Here is a 20,141-nt window from a genome sequence, read left to right on the forward strand (position 1 = left end):
TTTTAGTTTATTTTTTTTTTAAACTACCATATAGAAGTGAAAGGAAAATTATCCATGTTTCTCATTACCATGAATGCAAAGCAAGGGATCATCTTCTAACATTCATGCGTGGGGATTCACCGGGTGCCTGATGGTGGCAGAGACCACTCAGCTGTTTGCTTGCTATTTTGTCATCTCTACTGCCTTGGATAAAAGACAGCAGTATAAAAAAAGTGTTAAGACAGAGAAAATACGGCAGAAAGTTCCATTAACATGATGTCCTCTTCAATAAACTTCTAACTTATGCATGGATTCCTGAAATATTTACCAGTCCCAAGTTCACTGCCAAATCCTAAATCAGTGGCAAAGGGGGAAGTTTTTATTTTCCAGTTAGGACTTCAGGGATGATACCATCTGCATCCAGTGCCCCAAACAAACCACCAGCAGTAATTCAAAACAAAATGCCCCAGGATGGAATAATTTTTCCTTGGGGCTTCACTGTTACAAGGCACAGGACATAAGATCCAGTTTCATGTCTGCTCTCTGGTAAGGGAACATTGACTGGGAGCCATCCAGGTCTCCCAAGGCTTTGTCTTTTCTCTCTCTCTGACCAGCCATCAGCATGACTGTGTTCCTTCTGGCCTCTTGCTCTAAAACTCATAAGGCCTGTGTTGATCTGCATTGATGGAATTGCATAGTTGGGTTGGACTTTCTTAAGCGTGTTGTTTCCCCTCCTGTTCAGCATGGATACCCACCAAAATTTCAAGAAATCAGTGAGCAGCATTTGAATCCTGAGAGCTGTCAATATATTCACTGCATTAGGAACATGGTCTTCTTGGTACTGAAAGAAAATACTTACTTTCCAGTACAAAATTCCTGCTTATAAATTTACAATATGTTTTTGTCATTATTCTCTAACAGTAACTTTAAATATCACATTTGTTTTCTATATTGTCTGTGAAAAAGACTGAGTTGATTGAAGCAAATTCCACATATTTATTCATGGAATAAATGGAAACATGGGAAACACAGCAAGTTATTTGCCTACAAGTCACATTACCACTGTGAGGAACATTTGAGGAGTTTTAAATGCTTAGGAAAGGAGATGTTTAACTCCCACAGCTTCTCTTCAGCCATCCTCTTTCACCTTTCTGCCTTTCTCTAGCCAGCACCTATGAGACTGAAATGAATTGAAAACTTTTGCTCACTTTCAAATGCAAGTTATTTCACATGGAATACTGAGACTTATTAAGTACTTTGGCAGGTTTCCAGAGTCCTTTTCTCTGTTACTTAGCAACAAACAGAACTTTGGAGGGGGCTGTTGTTTTTTGGGTTTTGCTTTGTTGGGATTTTTTTAAAAAAGGAGTTTGTGCATGACTGTCTACCATTCTCTAGATCTAACACATTTTCTGTTTCTCATCGAGAGCCCCTTTTTGGATGAGTAACGGTAAATATTGTTTGGTTACACTACTGTTTGTCTATGCCTTTCATAGCTTCGCATTTCAAACAGCATTCACACAAACACACCCAGAGGCACATGCACACATGGTCCAAACATCTTCATTATTGTTTGTGTTGCTTTATTCATCCTTCAGGTCTCCTGTAATGGCTGGAGGTCTATTTGCCGTTAACCGGAAATGGTTTTGGGAGCTGGGAGGCTATGATCCAGGATTAGAAATATGGGGAGGAGAGCAGTATGAAATCTCCTTCAAGGTAAGTCATCGAGCCACGTTATAGAATACTTCCTTGCTGGTGTTATCACAATGCTTTTATTCATCTGGGCTTCTGTCTTTTAACTAAAATTAATTTAATACAATACTTTTTTTATTAGGAATTCCCACTGTGCCATAAACATATGCTCCAGAAGCCATAAAAAATGACACTGAATGCAGTTCCCTCTGAAAATGTGGTAGCTTACCACTGTCAAAGAATGAAGTTCCACTTTTTGCCTTTCATCAAGTCTTCTCCACTTACCTTTGCTCAGCTGCTGTGTTTGTGCTCAAGTGTTGAGCTCAGTTCAACAAGCCAACAGAGAACTAATCCAGCAAAAAAGAAAATGACATAATTTTTCTGTCCATATCAACAAATTTAATCATCTCTGGGCATAGGGTCTCCTGGAGTGAGCTAGAGAAAATGGGTGGAAATAGAGAAAGTCATAGGAAGAAAGACTCCTTTCAATAGCAGAGGATCACTAGAGCAGCTCAGCTGCCATGAGCTGTTGTCTGCAGGCCAGCTGTTCCAAAGCAGATTTTTAAAAATTGCATTTAAATTATTGTAATGACATATGGGGAGTTTTTAAATACTCAGGTTATGTATAACCAGACACATTATAGTATACCTTCATATCCTGTATGTGGACATGTGTATTGAAATCAATTACTTAGTATTTACATATAGAGCTGAAAGTCTTGTTACTTTCTACATCCAGAACAGGCATTTATATTAGTTTGCTGAGGACTAACATGTCTAATTTTGGAAACTTAGTTTATTTTTTAGTATACCCAAGGACATAAGAATTTTACCTCATGGTCTCTACATGCAAAGTTTTTGAAGGACTTGATAGCTTCGTGACATAGATAATTTGAGTCAAATGTATTTGGACAAAGCTTGGAACTGAAATTACAATTCAAATTTCACTCCAGGATCTTTCCAGCCTTCTTCCAAACTCTGTCAGTTTAAAGCTCTTTAAATAAACTTAGCATGTCAGCCATGACTAATATCATGTATCTTGCTGAATCTGAGTTATCAGCTGCAATTAAAACAGTGCTGTGGCCATTCTGTTGAATGAAATGTACAGTGTTACCCAACACTGGGTTTCCAGGCTGTCTTTACAGGAGTTACTAAGAACAGCAAAATGTTTTGCATTAACTGGCTTACTCTCATGTTTCTCAAAATCATTTTTATACCTCAGCAAAATTAAACAGGAAGGCAGGGGAAACTCAATAGCTAGACCATATGTTTAGAATATAATGATTTACCTTCTGTCCATTTAGATTGTTTCAGAGGCAAGTATAAGTAGTTACTTGTAGCTGTCGCAATGGTCTCTGACAGATCACCCATGATTTTATTATCCTATTTGAAATATTTCTTTTACTTATCATCACAAAGAATATACTTGTTGTTCTCTCCAGACTTTGTATAGAAACCATGGTAACACAACTGGAAATTGAGATACCAGATTGTCCCAGTGTATTTTGTTCAAGTGAGAGATTTTTTTTTTTGGAGGCAGCTGTGTCACACTGGTCCTCGTTTCAGTCATATCTCTGGATCTATCTCATTAGTATATAATGACCTTAGGGTCCCTGTCCTTTCTTACTAGTGTTAAAAGAAGAAAAAAATCATCCTTAGAAATGACTGCCAAATAGGAGTAAATTCCTATTGGAAGAATTTAAGAGATGTAAATTTTAAAAAGAAGATTGCTGTTTGGTTTGGAATAACAAAAAAAAATGGAGAAAAATCACAGAGGTGGAAGACAGAAACAGAAAGGACTGGGTTTTATTACGTCAGAATCACCACTATCAGCTTGGGGAAGGTTTCTGCTTCAGCAGGTTCTACTGTAGCTATAGATTCAGTCATCTTAAAACTTATTTAAATAAGGACAAGTTAGCAAGACAGTTCAATTTACCAGATTTTCTCACAAAACTTGGTAGGATGGTGGACTTGCAAATTGTTACAAAGTCAGTGAAAGTCAGTGAAAAAGCCAGACAACCAGACTGGTTCTGTTTCCTTGGCTTCACTTGAGTGATTCTTAAATGACAATTTACTCTTTCTTAGAGCATCCACATCTACGGCCTGTGGAAGTGTTTTCGGATGGGTGCCGTGTTGATGCCAAATCTTACATTAATTTGCTTGGCAAAAAATTACTTGGAGTATTCTGGATGGTGATGTAGCCACAAACTGTGTGTCAAAATATGACCTCTTCATTAAATAGTTTCTTAGATTAATTTTTACGTAAGAAGGTGTTCAGGATTTTTTTTTTTTTTTTTTTTTTGCAACATCAGCATCAATTTTTATGATTAAAAAGGTGTATGACATCTTGGTGACAGACTCTTCGGTGTGTGCCAGACTTGCGAAAGCTGGCAAAACACCAGAGATCACCTGATTAATAGCATCTCTTCACAATAACAAGGAAAGCTACCATTTGGGAAATCCTGAATTTAAATGTCAGACAGGCACAGTTTATGTAGTAATCACCACAACACAGAGTAGCAAAAGATACTAATGTCCTCTGTTTCCTGAAGATCCTTGTGATTGACCTTGGCTGTATGCCAGGTACCCAGTAAAGCTGCTCTAACACACCACTCTTCACTTGAAAAAGGGAAAGGAAATATAATAAAAGGCTCATGGATCAAGATAAGGAGAGGGAAAGATAACTCACCAGTTACCATCATGGGCAAAGCTGACCTGGACCTGGGGAAAAAATATATTACCAATCAAATCAGAGTAGGGCAATGAGAAATAAACCCAAATCTTAAAACACCTCTACCCATCCCTCCCTTCTTCTCAAGCTCAGCTTCACTCCCTATTTTCTCTACGTCCTCACTCTCAGGGGAATGGGAAATTGGGGCTACAGTCAGTTCATCGCATGTTGTCTCTGCTGCTCCTTCCTCCTCAGAGGGAGGACTCATCACTCTTCACCTGTTCCAGCATGAGGTCCTCCAGGGGCAGCAGGTAGATCTCTGTGATCTCTGCTCCACCATGAACCTTTCAGGGGCTGCAGGGGCACAGCTGCCTCACCGTGGTTTTCACCACAGTCTGCAAGGGAATCTCTGCTCCAGCTCCTGGAGCACCTCCTCCCCCTCCTTCTTCCCTGAGCTTGATGTCTGCAGGGCTGATGCTCTCACATATTCTCACTCCTCTCTGACTAAAATTGCACAGTAACTTTTCCCTCTTCTTAAATCTGTTATCCCAGACGTGTTACTGCTATCACTGATGGCCTTGTACAGGGGCATATCAATTCTGGAGCCAGCTGCCATTTGCCATGTTGAGCCTGAGGGAAACTTCTGGCAGCTTCTCACAGAAGCCACCCCTATTGCCCCCTGCTACCAAAACCCAGCCACGCAAACCCAATGCAATCCTTCGCACTGGACATTCCTTAGGCATCATTAATCATACCTTAACAAAAATTCTAATGGTGATCCCCTAGCCTCTTGAAGGTCACCTATATCTACAGTTGTTTTTTCCTTATCCATGCCAGTACATCTTCCAAATTCTCTTCATCCCTGTTTTCCAAAACACACTTCCAAGTTCATTAAACCCTTTCTTTTTCATCATTATCCTCATAATCATTATTAATCCTCTCCACAGCTGTCAATCTTGGCAGGAGATAGGGAGTGGAGAGCATTACCACTTGTCAGTGCAATTGTAATCTATATGAAAGACTGACAAATGTGGAATATTGCCAGTTTTCTCAGAATTTTAGAGGTGCTGGTGAGTATTGTTGAAATACCCACAGTCATCAATTCCCAGTTTACATGGTAGGGTTTTAATATTTCCTGACAGGAAATCCCACTGCACCTCCAATAATTGGTTTTGCAATTTGCGAATCCATTGACTGTAGATTTGCAGCCAGTGATCCTATTTTTCAAGTTTTTTTTCATTTAGCTAAATGGTCTCACTGCATGTAAAAGTTCACAGGAAAACATTGTTCTTTCTTCTTTTCTACAACTGCCAAATCTGTTCTTTTGGCTTATATTTCAAGAAGAGTGACCACAAAATGCCATCAAAATTTTATATTCTTACTTTCTACAACTTTTTCAGCTCCACAAATCTAATACATTTCTCCTGTTTGTAGTCCATCCCTCCTGCACAATATGAAGAGCACCAAGTTGTCGCCTTTGCATGATATACTTTAGATTCCTCTTCCACCAGTTTACTGTTTGTATTTTCCATTCATTTCAATGTCTCTCACTGTTGTCTGTTTTGTTACTGACTCTCAGCAGCAGTGTATTTCTCAATTAGTTTTGAAGCCTGATCCAAAGTCCATTCAGTACCCTCTAAATCCTTTGCATAATTCGCTGTATGTTTATGTTTCTTTTCCCCAGTGACACATCCTCCACTGCTCAAAAAGCATGAGTCTCTTACTACAGTAATTATGATTACATTGTAGCATATGGGTTGGAATCTCAGTCTTTCATGCACAGTATTGCATTTTCCACATAGTCTCCAGGCGGGATCACTCATAAACCAGAGATAAGGTGGGGGAACCACAAGAGAAGGCAGAATTCAATTTAAAAGACAAAGAGGCGATGTGAAAAGAGAGTGATTCACCCAAAATCCCACAGGAGCTGTAGAACAGAGCCAAAAAATGCATCTGTGACATCTAAACTCCAGTCAGGAACAAAGCCACATAACCACAGCTTAATTTCTTTTAAAGCTTGTGTTAATGCCTGCCTTTTGCTTTCAACCATCCCTATAAAGTGTTTTGCAACATTCTATTGGAAGGAGCCATATAAAGATAAATTGCGAGATAGTCTCTAGTTGACACATAAACTACTCTTTTGATCTTTCCAAGCTGAAATTGCATTATTTTGGTTTCATCTTTGTTTTTTTTTACCTCAGCTGCAGACCAGGTTCATTGCTTTTGTAAGAAGGAGACATTAACGATCCTGAGAGTTTCATTGCTTCTGATATAATTTTTCCAAATGTCCCACACCACCTGAATTCCTTTCATGGTGTACTGAAGGTCTGTAATACTTAACACGGAAGTCATTTTCCAATTTCTTGCATTTAGGGCATGTGACATAAAAGTGCACATTTTAAAGACAAAGTTGCCACAACTGATCTTCTCAGAAAAATACAAAAAATGCTTTTAATACCATTCTGAAGCTGAAAGATAAACAGGAACAGCTGCTAAATGTCCTTCAAGGCAGCCCAAGATTCATTTCAATTATCCTGCACAGCATACCTCAGGTGCAGCACAGCATTTTCAGGTTTTATATCTATCAAGTATAAGCCTAACACGGTGTTATTTCTCCTACTTGTTATTGCCTCAGCATATCTGACTGGGATTTTTTTCTAATTTTTTTTCTCCTTTTTTTTTCTTTTAACTGTTACCCTTCTGCTTTAGAGGAAAGGCAGTGTATGTCTACTGCAGCTCTCATTGCCTCAGTTAAAGTAATACTGGCCTATATATGTATATATATATATATATATATATATATATATAATTTCGCTTTCTTGTCTTTTAAATTTGTTCTGGGGCTGACCTTTGAGTCACATTGCTATGCTGTCCATTCTTCAAAGGCTAAGAAGACTTGATTAATCATGGTAATAATTTGTCTAGCCTTTGAAATGACACCTTCATTTAAACAACAAGAACAAATAGTAAACATAGGTGTGCACTTTCATTGGTGCTCTGGGTTGTTTGAAGACAGCCACAGAGAGGAAATTCCCACTAAAAAAAAGTACAAATGATGTAACATACAAAGGAAATATTGTTAGAAAAGCAAATAACGTTATTTTAACGCTTTTGGTTTTATGATATTTTACTATGTTTATGCGTGTGTTTTCCAGTGAGTTAGCTATCATGAGATGAAACAGGTGAGGATTTCAAGGTTTACGTAAGAGGCAAATTTTAAAAAATGGTTTTTTTCAAAGAAAATGATCTTCATGTCCACATGGCATGACTGCATGCAAGATTGCGCTGGGCACTAATGAGCTATTTTGGCATGGAGGCAGAGCATTCATTTGGGTCTCCATTCCCAATCCAGCAGTAAACTTCCTCCCTGAGAAGGACTGTGCACACTAGGAGAGTAGATGACATGTCCAAAGGCACCTAGCCAGAGCTCCTATGCCTTAGTCAATTCTGTGATGGGAGGTAGTAAGCAGCAGCTTCCCAAGTAGGTCTCAACTCTACGTGACTGCACATGGGTGTCCATGGAATTTAAGGACAAAGCCCCACTTTCAGTGGTTTCAAGCCTTCCTTAGACATTTACGTAAGTATATTTAGGTTTGCCCTGTAATGAGGTTAGATCCTCAAGCATTTCATTATCAGGTCTCAGTGGGATGCTGTGGCTAACTGCTAGGGGACTGTAAGGGCTGATACACAAATGATCCACAAGAAGCAGCTACCGAAATCACATTGTGATTCAAGCCTTCACTCTAACCCCTATTTTCTCTGTTCACAGTGTGAATAGCACAGTCAGTCAGGGGCTGAGTTCCAGGACCAGGCAGATATACCCACTATAAGACAAACAGGCAAGCACAATGAAAGTGGCCAAACTTAAAGTCCCTTCAAACCCAAACCATTCTATTCTGTTCTATTCTGTTTTGTTCTATTCTATTTTATTCTGTTCTATATATTTTATAATTTTATTTTGAATATACTCTGCTTTTGCACAGTGAGATTCTGGATGTGATAGTCTGCCATGTAACCAGCATGCCAAGAAGGCCACCATGACTGTGGGAGGGGTCAGCACAGAATGATGTGCTATTTTCACATACACATGAGATAAAGTGCTTTTTTTTTTGCCTCGTTTGTTATCAGGAATCATTTTTTCACTTGCTTTCTGTCTGCTTTCCAGGTGTGGATGTGTGGAGGTGGCATGTATGATGTTCCATGCTCTCGAGTTGGACATATCTACAGGAAGTATGTCCCGTATAAAGTCCCCTCTGGAACCAGTCTAGCACGGGTGAGTAATTGGGTCTTGCTGTTTTCCATTTTCATTCATTATCAGTCTCTTCATTCCTTGCGAACCAGTTTCCAGTAAACTATTAAAATGGAAAATGAATGTTTCTTTATTTTTCTGAAATGAGATGTGCAATTACTGCAGTTATTCTGCCTTTCAGAGATAAGACTGCCAAGAATAAAATGGAAGCTTAAAATTACAGGGTTGGACGTCTCAGCACAGAAGCACGTTTCGTGCTGATTCAAAAGAACCTAGGAATAACCTAAGGCTTGCGGTTCTCAAATTGTACAGTGTTGTCAGTCAAAGTTTTTATAAGCAGGACCAATTTGAATGCACATTTTCTTATCAGTCAGCAGAACAGGCAGAATCTCATGGAAGGGATGTTTTCTGAGGCAAAAGGCCTGAATAACAATTATTTGAGTGACTGTCTGATTATTGTGTAAAATCTGGTTGTGGAATACAGCCAGCTTGGAGCTGTGAGAGTGAGAAATTACAAGACCTCTAGACATTTCTCAGACTACTGAACACATCCATACCTATGAGGGGCTTTTTGCTCAAGAGAAAATGTTCTGTAACTTTCTGGAGATGTTCACAGGATGTCAAAAATGGGAGATGAAGGGCACAGATGTAGCTTCCAGGAAGATACTAGTATTTATTCATGCTTGAGTTAAATCTTTTCTGGTTTAGAGGATTTTTTTTCTTTTAATAAAATGGCATTAATATTAAAGTCTGCATATTGCCATAGGGTAATATTTTATGAATCATAGTTTTTTTTCTTAATAATGAAAATGTGTTATGAATAGAAGAATGAATTTCTTGCTCTGAGGGGGAGATATCCTTGGTTTCAACACCACAGGACAAGGCTTTCTGTACTAACTGCAGCAGAAAATAGAGGCTGCCTGTGCTGCCTGCCTGACAGCTGGCTAGACAGAAAGAAAAATTTGCCTTAACAGGGTATCAGTGCAGACACTGGGACACACAATTCAGTAATGGGATTAGTGGTAGGGGCAGGAACTGTATTGACTAAATTGTGAGATTATTATCTTCCCTCAGTATAGCTCTGTGTCCTGTCAGAGTTGCCCCACCTGAATTACACTGCTTCATTTATGATATTCCCTGCAAAAATCACACACAACTCCAAATAAGAAATTCAAACTTCAGTGTTTGTTTTCTTCTGTTATATCACATAGTATCTCATTAGAGAATATGCTGTCTCATGCACTACCTGCAGGAGCAAAATACAATAATTTCTATTTGTACTACTGGCATCTCGCATGGTTCAGCACTTAACTGGCTTTCATGGTGGCACTGTGAGTGCTTAGAACCATCAGGTACACGCAGCCTGCAGCCTCCCTGTACTATTTATTTTAGCTTGATTTCAATAAATCACTCATGAAACATTACTGAAAAACATTTCCAGTTATAAAAATGGTATCTCTGCCCATGCACAGACTGATCACCCTTTAACTTATGGGAAAAGATCTAGTGGTGAGTCTTATCCTTCCATTCAAAAAATGGATAGTTTTCTTCTGTGTTGTGGCAGTCCAAAACATGATACTTAGGTAAATTTGTGACATACAGTTATCACTCAAAGAAACTGAATTCTCAGATTCACAGCTTCTTTCCAGTACAGTATTCTTTACATTGCATTAAGGCTACCAAGAGCACTAGAGCTCTGTATGTTTTGGTGTTTGCTATTTGAATAACTAGCCCAGGAAGAGAATATTTTCCTTGACCCATCATATTGTGTGTAATTTTAAATCTAAAAATATTCTCTTTCTCTCATCCTTGCCAGAAAAAGAAAATCAAGGACAGATTAATCTTCAGTGTGTCAGCCCCAAATGGAGCTGTTAGCCAAAGTATTATTAGGCAACTATTCACAGGAGTGGCCTGGATATTTCAACCGTCTTTGCATTATCTTCCAAATGTTTTATCATCCAAAGACTGTAATCTACAATTTACGAGTTTTTAATCTGAAACTTCCTTCTAGTTCAAATATATAATGAATAACACACTCAAGAATATTTGAAAATATTATCCCCACTGCCAGAAGCAGTACTTTTCACTACTAAGTAGTTTCCACAAAGGTTTTTACTAAATCCTTTTCCACCTTCTGCTGTTTAAAGGAGCATGCCCAAGATGCAGTTCACAAAGGAATGAGCCCTAGAAGGCCCAACTGTGATTATATAAATGATAGCAAGAGGCCTTTATTCATCAAGGGGGAATTTCCCCTTGTGCAGATATTGCATAAAAGGTTGACAGATTTTCCCATCCTATTCCTCAGCACCTGCTCAAGGGATATGGGGACTGGAATTAGGAAGAGAACAGAGCTTCCAGACAAATTCAGGTATAGCCCAAATGCTCATGCCATGGGTTTCCTTCTAAGCTGTTTCAACTCATGTTTACCCTTAAAAAATAATCTTTAAAGTGAGCATTTTACCTTCCCTTGAGATTTCACCTCTCTTTATCTTTTAGCAGTGAGTTCCAACACACAGTTTCAGCCAGCTACGTAACACTTGACAAATCTCAGTATCTGTTTAGAGAACTGTGACCTGTCATGAGAATCATTTGTGCTTTGAGCAATCAGAGACCTGTCAAAAACTTTGTTGCACCTCCCCATCACTAAATAATCATTAGTGTACTACACACAATAGTATGGATCATGACATCAACTTTCTGCATCCTTCTTATCTGTCACTCAAAATCTGGAAAGCTTGTGCATATTTGTTGCTGCCACATCCCACATAAATTGAAAAGCATACACATATGAAACACTGTTAGTAAAATTGTTTGGTGGTGCAGAGCAAAATTAAGGCTAGCTGTAAACATGCATAGTAGATTTATAAACAGATTTTGACAATCAAATGTAGATTAAAAGACTGAATATTTTTGTTTGGAGATGTCTTAAGATGTTGCTGCTTGCCAAAAGCAGTCAGTGTTCAATTTACAGGCAACTGCACCTAAAGAAATAGTAATAGGCATGCAGATGTCAACACTGATTCCACTTTATAACCTGGAAGCACTACATAATTATTCATTCATTCCAAACCTGTCAATCTCTGCACAAACCTGCAGTGACTAGTAACTAATTTTGCTTGTTTATTTTAGGTAAGGCATGTTTAGAAAGCAAACCCCCAAGTCCTAAAAACTGCCGAATTGTTTTACTGGATTATTTTAGTTGCTTTTTGCATTTCTGATTGTTGCTTCCCTTTTAACAATTCTAGCAAAGCCATTTACTTTTAGCCAGTTACCTATGAAATTAGACTTCAGAATATTCTTAGAATTTTCTTCGTGGTGTATCTTAATTTATTATTTATTTTCTTTAGTTTCCTATTTCCCTTTAGGGTGTTTTTTTTTCTATTTGTGGTTCTAGAAAAGCCATAAGAAATATATCAATAAAATCTCACTGTTCCATAGGATATGCAGAGATTAACTCAGTTTCAAAATATATCTAGAAAATTTCTTTTTCTTGCAGGTATTTTTCACCTCATTTTAGCATTAACTACAAAACATTAGCTCATTAGCCCTTTTTGACAGGAAGGGCAATCCCACTGAAGTTCAAATTGAATGCTAACCCAACAGGGTGGTGAATCCTAACCTTAAGTTGAATTCCTCCTTGCCTGCCAGGCCATTGGATCCCACAGCACAGTGATCCTCTGACCCATCAGGCACATGCACAGTGACATTTCTCTCATTACACAGTGTCACTGAATTGGAACCTGCACGAGTTCAGATTCAGGAATTCAACTGGTAAAGGTGGGCTCAGATTCCCACCTTAACCACTGGCTCAGCCTTTTTGTGTGGCTCCAAAAGCGATCTTCAAAGCAAATTATTGTAACTATACCATCTGGTGCTCTGATCACATTTGCATTTTTGTCAGAGCTTCCTTTAATATGATGACTGTTTTGGTCTATTTTTTTCCATATGCAAACAATATTTGGGAGTTTCTTAAATTTTATATTCTGTTTCCAGGCAGATTAAAGAACCAGGAGAAGCAGTTAGTAATGGCTACATTTTCTCGTGGCTGGAGTGCAAATGGATAGATGTGGCATGCTGTTCAGAGAACACTGCTGGCACTTTTGCAATCACCTCTGTAGCACAAAAGACTGTAGCAAAAAGTCAGTTATGATTCAGCAACCACAGTTAGCAGGTGCAACATCAGCTTAGAACTGGCACATTATTTAGGAATCAAGCAAGAATCACCTTCTTAGAGAACAGCACAGCTATAACTATGATTATTACACAGTACAGCTGTTATGTTTCCACTGTTACATTTTTCATTAAGAGATTTATAAATTCATCATTAAAATTAATTAAACCAAGATCTCAAACAGAGTATTTACCAAAGAAAATATTTAAATTATTGTCCTTGACTTTGACAAGGCTCTTGACACTGTCTCGCACAATATCATCATAGGCAAACTCAAGGAGAGTTGGTTAGATGAGTGGACAGTGAGGTGGATAGAGGGCTGGCTCTATGAGGAGGAATGGCAGATCCCAGAGGGTTGTAATCAGTGGCAGAGGGTCTAGTTGGAGGATTGTCACTGTCACTGGGCCCAGTATTGTTTAACTTATTCATTAATTCAAAATTACTTGAATGAAGGGGCAGATGCCTCTTCAGCAAGTTCAGTGATGACACAAAGCTGGGAGGAGTGCCCAATACCCCAGAGGGCTCTGCAGCCCTTCAGAGGCACCTTGGCAGGTTGGAGAGATGGGCAGAGAGGAACCAGCTGAAATTCAACAAAGGCAAATGCAGGGTCCTGGGGAGGAATAACCCCAGGCACCAGCACAGGCTGGGGACAACCTGCTGGAAAGCAGCTCTGTGGAGAAGGACCTGGGGGTCCTGGTGGACACCAAGCTGTCCATGAGCCAGCAGTGTGACCTTGTGGCCAAGAGGCCAATGGTGACCTGGGGTGCGTTAGGAAGAACATTCCAGCAGGTCAAGGAATGTGATCCTGCCCCTTTCTCAGCCCTGGTGAGGCCTCACCTGGACTGCTGTGTCCAGTTCTGGGCTCCCCTGTACAAGAGAGACATGGAGCTCCTGTTGAGAGGTCAGTAAAAATGATTAAGGAATTGGAGCATCTCTCTTACAAGGAAAGGCGAAGGAAGCTGGGCCTGTTTAGGCTTGAGAAGGGACCTCATCAATATCTTTCATTATCTGAAGGGAGGGTGTCAGCGGATGGAGCCAGGCTCTGCTCAGTGGTGCTGAGCAATAGGATAAGAGCAATGGGCAGAAGCTGATGCACAGGAAGTTCCACCTGAATACAAGGAAGAACTTCTTTACTGTGAGGGTGAGTGAACACTGGAACAGATTGCCCAGGGAGGTTGTGGAGTCTCCCTCATTGGAGATGTTCAAGAATCATCTGGACACAATCCTGTCCCATGTGCTCTGGGATGACCCTGCTTGAGGGAGGCTGGACCAGATGACCCACTGTGGTCCCTTCCAACCTTATCCATTCTGTGATTCTTTGATCTTCTAATCCTTGAATACAAAAAAGTCAAAGTAATTTTTGTGGGTTTTTTATTTTATGTTTTCTCCAATCTGAATAGAAGTTTTGCTTTTAAGTAAATTAATACAATGGGATAGACAGCTTAGCTATCCAAAAAGATCACGAAGAAGATAGAGAACTAGGTATTTTTGGACAATAAGTACATCAAAGTGGTGGTAGCTACTTGTCAAGATTTACTCCACAGGCTAGAAAGTTACAAGGCTAAAGAAATCTGTTGGAAGTCAAACCCCTGAACTCTTCCAAGCTTAGCTGCAGGGATGAGCTATGGTCTGTATGGGTCTACAAAGCAAGCATGGCAGCAGCCAACAAATTCGTGGAGATGTTCTTATAGTGTCACTCTGTGTTCCACAGCTCCCTCACAGCCACAGAGCTGGGGGCAGGCAGCATCCTCACCAGGACGGGAAACATCCCGGCCCCCAAACCCTGCAGGATGACTTTACGTGAGCAAGAGGTGTAGATTTTCCAATTCATGGATCCTAAATTATGGTTTTCGTGTGCCTGGTGGAGAGACAAACTTTTATAGAGAGAATGAAATCCTGTTTGTTTTCAGATGACATCTGTGGAATTTCAGTTCTAGGTATTTGCAGACTACTGGCTTAGAATAAATAGTCTCTTGCTTCTCTGCCAGTTGTGCTAACTCTTAGAAGATTTATTTATGTACAACACCAGCTTTGTCATCTAGTTAGAATACTGTCTTCCATGCAGACACATTTCTTTTATGCCTGCAGACATCTCTTTATTTGCTTGGGTTTTGCTGGTTTGGGGTTTTTTTTTACAGAAATATTTCTGATATGAAACCCATTTAAGTTTTAAACACAGTTAGGTGTAAAGAACCAAAGTAAGATAGCCAAGACAGGGAAATATTGACAAGCAGTAGCACTGCATAAATTAAAAGAGGGTTAGGGGAGAAGAGGAAAGGTATGAAACCCCACACTGAGGCTTAACTGATGTGGGCAGGTTAAGTATTAAGACCTGAACATCACAAGACTGTGCTTAGTGTCCAGGAAATGTTTTATTGTTTTTCCACTGTAGAAATACACAGAAATGGTAAACATTGTGTTCTGACACTGATGGAAGGACCTTTGCACAAAACTGCGGGTACCGTTTTTCTCCTTGTGAGTGCTCTGGAGTTTTGTACCCTGCTGCTTCTGGCATATTAATCCATACTGGTTGGATGAGCTCCTCCAGTCATACTTTGTTCTCTTCTCTGTGATGATTCATTGTAATGTTATGCTACCCATATTTCAGAGGAACATAAAGTAGAGTTGTCATGACTGGATAGATCCCAATGCACTTTTTAAATACATTTTGTGTAAAACAAACTGTATATTATATTATTCCCAGCCAAATTAAATACAGCTGCTTCCAGAGGTAAACAGGGCACCCATTTTGAAATAGCAACGATACTGTGGTTCACAGAACAAAAATAGAAAAATTTGAATTAGGAAGATGATGTAGGTGAGGTGAAAATAATCCCACTGGAATTTTACTAGGAAGAATAAGAGATTAATGTGTCAGTTGTTGCAGAGATTGTTGCGTTATTCTTGGCAAGTAAACAGTAATGTCCCCTCTTACAACTCACAACCAAAATACAGTTGGGCCTCAGACATGCTGTGGTGATTCGTATTTGATTGGCATAACTGAAAGTGATTTTTGATGTCCTGGCTCATGTGACAAATACCATCTGGTGACATCCAGCTTCCTGGAAAATGTTCCAATTAAATGCAGGACAATAGGAACTCATTACAGGTTTCAAGTGTTCCAGTAGTAGTTTAATATTGACAAAAGTAAAGTCTATTGATTGAGATCAGGGTCAGTTTCATGCAGTGAGATAGACACAAAAGCAGAAAAAGCAGTTTGTACAGGTGAAGTGAAACAAACAATAGAACCATTGTGCTCCTTTAGTGATACCTGATAAAAATCTTTAGAACATCTAGAGAAACTAAGAATAGGAATTACATTGTTGTGTTAGTTCAGCTGCTGCATCTAAAATGTTAATGGAAAAGATGCACCTAGAGGATGGAGGTGCACTGGCTTGCGGTATGCCTTGGGAGCTCTCTTCTAAGTGCTGTCACCTTAAGCCAGCACACCAGCCAGTTACAAAATGAGGAACTACCCCTCTCATATCAGGGACTAATCCAGTTAAACCTTGCTTAAAGCTAATATTCATGGACCTGTCCTGTGTCATGTCCCTGCCTCACCCTGCTGTCCCATTCTCATGGCCAGCGTCTGCTTTCTTCTCAATGACTAATATCACGTCTCTTGAAAATGACAGGTGATCTTACACACTTAGAAAGAAGGGACAGTCATTTGATCACAGAGATGAATCTACCCTACTCACTGAACAAAATGGCCCATGAAAAATTTTCTTTTTTTCAAGTGCAGAAGTCCTCATTTATCTCTCTCTCTCCAGTCAAGTTGATTTAAACTCTTTTATTGAAGTCCAGTATGCTGGCTTTGGCTGGGATAGAGTTAATTAACTTGAGAGTAGTTAGTATAGGGCTGTGTTTTAGATTAGTGATGGAAACTGTAATCACCATAGAGATGCCTTCCTTATTGCTGAGCAGGGCTGGCATAGGATCAAGGCCTTTTCTGCTCCTCACACCACCCCCCAGCAAGCAGGGTGAGGAGCTGGGAAGAGACACAGCCAGGACAGTTGATTGCAACTGGCCACAGGGATAATCCATATCATATGACATCAGGCTCAGTATATAAAGCTGAGGAAGGGGGGACATTTAGAGTGATGGTGCTTGTCCTCCCAAGTCGCCGCTAGGCTTGAGGGAGCCCTGCTCTCCTGGAGATGACTGAACACCTGCCTGCCCATGGGAAGTGGTGAGTGGCTTTGCTTGTGTGCACAGTTTTTCTTTTCCCTGTTAAACTGTCTTTATCTCAACTCTTGAGTTCTCTCGCTTTCACTCTTCGGATTCTCTCTCACACCCCTTTTTGTGGGGACTGAGTAAGTGGCTGTGTGGTGCTTACTTGTCACCTGAGGTCAAACCATGACATCCATGTATCAGTGACATTGTAATTTACTGTTTTGTAAATAAAAATAAAAAAAAAAACAAAGCAAAATCACAGTCTTAAATGTGTGAGCTCATATAAACTTAAATAAAACTCATCTAAATGTAAGCCCAGTGGTAAAGAATTTACCAGAGAGTAAAACTGTAACAGTGATTAAAATTATATCAAGAATGCGTAAATGAGCAACTGATGACAGCTGATGACTCAGTGTGGTTGCTCTCACTGTTGTATTCATCTCACAGCTTCTTTGTGACAGCTGTTACAACCTTACATATAGAAATATGCATCTACTGAAATACCATTGGGACTTATCCTCATACAGAAATTTTTCACTGAAAATGACAAAAGAGAGAACAATTTGTCATTGGTCTTCTTGGATAGGTCCTGAAATACTCTTCAGATATCCATCTAGAGTCCCTATGACTTCTTTATTTTGTGTGTCAATTCATGTAACTAATTAATATTTAATTGATCTTCATTTAATTGTTTTTATTTAATTTTTTTTTCCTTTTTTTTCTTATTAAGAGTAACCAATCTGGACATCTGTAGCCTTGCAATGAATTTGTCAACCAAGCTAAGCTACGCCATTTTCAGCTGTAGAAACATGTTGTCAAGCATTGGAACAGGCTGCCCGGGGAAGTGGTTGAGTCACCGTCCCTGGAGGTATTTAAAAGACATGTAGATGTGGCACTTAGGGACATGATTTAGTGGTGGACTTGGCAGTGCTGGGTTAACAGTTGGACTCAATGATCTTTGAGGTCGGTTCGAATCTAAATGATTCTATGATTCTATTTTTCATTTTTTCCTTTCCACATGCATTTACATGAGATGTTCAGATTGAATCCAAGCAAGAGTGGTCTACCACAAAGATATGCCAAAACTGATTCTTTCTATAGTGATATTTGATGCCATTTGAGAAACTCGCATTTAAAGGAGTTTTCTGTAGAAGATTACATAAATAGTAACAGGAGACATAAATCAAGAAGATTCAAATCTAATTCTTGTTTGTTCTAAATTATTTGAAGATTAGTTTCACTGTGAAACTTAACTGTCTCATGATGATGAAAACAAAATGAGTGCTTAAATGATGCTGTAAGACGTTCACAAAATGTGACCTAGTCTGGTAGGCTCTTAAAGTTCTTTGACACACAAGTTCTGTGGCAGTATACACACACAGAGTAAAATCATATCAAGGTCAAGATTGGGTAGCTATTCAAAACCATTCCCACTTGTGGGGCTTATATGACATGCTCAGATTGTATCTAGCCTCACCTAAGGGTCAGGCAAGGAGGAAGTGGCCATCCTCCTTCCTCCATCCACTCTGTCAAGACATCCACTCAGATTATGGGAATGACAACTCTGGAAGACTCATAAAGGACTTGAAATCACATCCTTACCTTACAGTAAGTAATTTGATTGGTAGGCCTTAAAGTGGTCAGAGATGAGGGCTCTCATTTTGGTTGTGCTCCTCAGATAGGATGAGTAAAAGCCCTGCAGCTCCCTGCCATAATTTGCAGAGAAGAGTTATGATCCTAAGAGGTTCTCTGCAACTTATAATGCTGCTAGACAGCCACAGAATGGGGATTTTCAGCTTACAAGTTCATCCATCTCATCTTGGTCAGCTTGTATTTTTGCTCCAGGAACACGCTGAGTTAGCACATTCTAAATAAGAATGCAAATGATGTTTGCCTTTTTTGTGCAAGGTTGCACCAGACCAGCTTTCAGTACAGCAGCTCTTCCTGACTGCATTCAATTCAAGTATGGGGAGTTTTACTACTAGTCTGGACACAATTATGTTAAAAGAACATATGGTGATTGCTGAACTTGTATAGTGGTAATAAGGCTAAGAAATGCTAACCCAGGCTAACTGGGGTCAACAAACCTCTTTAAAACTAAGTTGTTTAGATGCTGAGTGCTTGCTTCAGAAACAGCTTCTCACTACTACAGAACATAGTGTTCCTTTTGGTCATGTTCATAGTCTGGAGATTTAGAGCTAGCAAATCAAGAGTTTGTATTTTTAAAAAAAAAACCTATTGGAATTAAAAGGGCTGCCTCATAAGGGTTTGGCTTATGACATCGATGTATAAACATAGTAAGGATAATAAACAATTTCATTACAGGCAATTTTTAGCATGTGATGGAAAGAATGGTTTTGGAAGAACAGGGAAGCAAAGTTTTAAATAGGTTTGTCCGAAGTGTCCTACCTGATACTTGGGGAATGGTGGAAAGAACTGCCTTTTTTTAATACAATGTTTCAGTGGATTTACACATAAACACACACAAAACCCAGTTATAAAGGTGTTATTAGAAAACAAAAAATTTTTGACTGGTGAATTTGAATTTTGAGTTAGTCACCAGGTATAATATCAAGATTTTTGTTGGACTTACGTTTTATCAGTAGCAATCATCTAAAGCAGAATGCAGGCTTTTAGAGCAGCCAAGTAGCTAAAGAAAATGTCCATCAGAGACTACTCTTAATATTGGTGGGGTGAGCTGCTGCAAGAGTTAACCTGAATACTTTTACTGTATGGCTCTTTTTACAGTATGGTTTTTACATATGAAAATAGCCTATCAGATAAAATGATTGCAAAAAAAATATTTTACAGAGCAGTCCTAAACTGCATTGGCATGATAGCAAATGAGGTATACAGCATTGCAGTGAAAGATACGCTAGAAATCACACGTATTTTCATTATTTTGGCTTTTTGTTTAATGTTCCTAATCATATTTTTTTGCCTCATGTACAAAACCTCATCACATAGTATTTTTACTTGTTAGAAAATTTCTGTGTTACAAGTTTTCTGCCAGAAAGGTGACTTTGTCATTTAGATGATATTCTTGAATTTTTTCTGGTTTTCTTTGTCCTACCCAGTTCTTGAATTCTAATTTCTTGTAAAGTTATTTAGGTTTTCATGACATTACAACACAAGTCAAACTTATTTGGAGCACAAGCCATTTTTGAATAGGGATATGAGTGTTGTGAATTCTTACACTGCTTTAA

General features: G+C 39.1%; 1 protein-coding gene across 1 annotated transcript in view; it reads left to right on the plus strand.

Moving 5' to 3' along the window:
* The window catches only part of GALNTL6 (polypeptide N-acetylgalactosaminyltransferase like 6), a gene marked incomplete at both ends in the record, with an annotated part of 444,156 nt that overhangs the window by 402,851 nt on the left and 21,164 nt on the right, over positions 1 to 20,141 (plus strand). The window contains 2 exons of the mRNA XM_082281626.1: positions 1,575 to 1,692; positions 8,505 to 8,612. Coding sequence (XP_082137752.1) covers positions 1,575 to 1,692; positions 8,505 to 8,612 — 226 coding nt within the window. The remainder of the gene's footprint in view (positions 1 to 1,574; positions 1,693 to 8,504; positions 8,613 to 20,141) is intronic.

This window comes from Coloeus monedula (genome assembly GCF_965178545.1).
Source record: "Coloeus monedula genome assembly, chromosome: 5".
Lineage (NCBI taxonomy): Eukaryota > Metazoa > Chordata > Aves > Passeriformes > Corvidae > Coloeus > Coloeus monedula.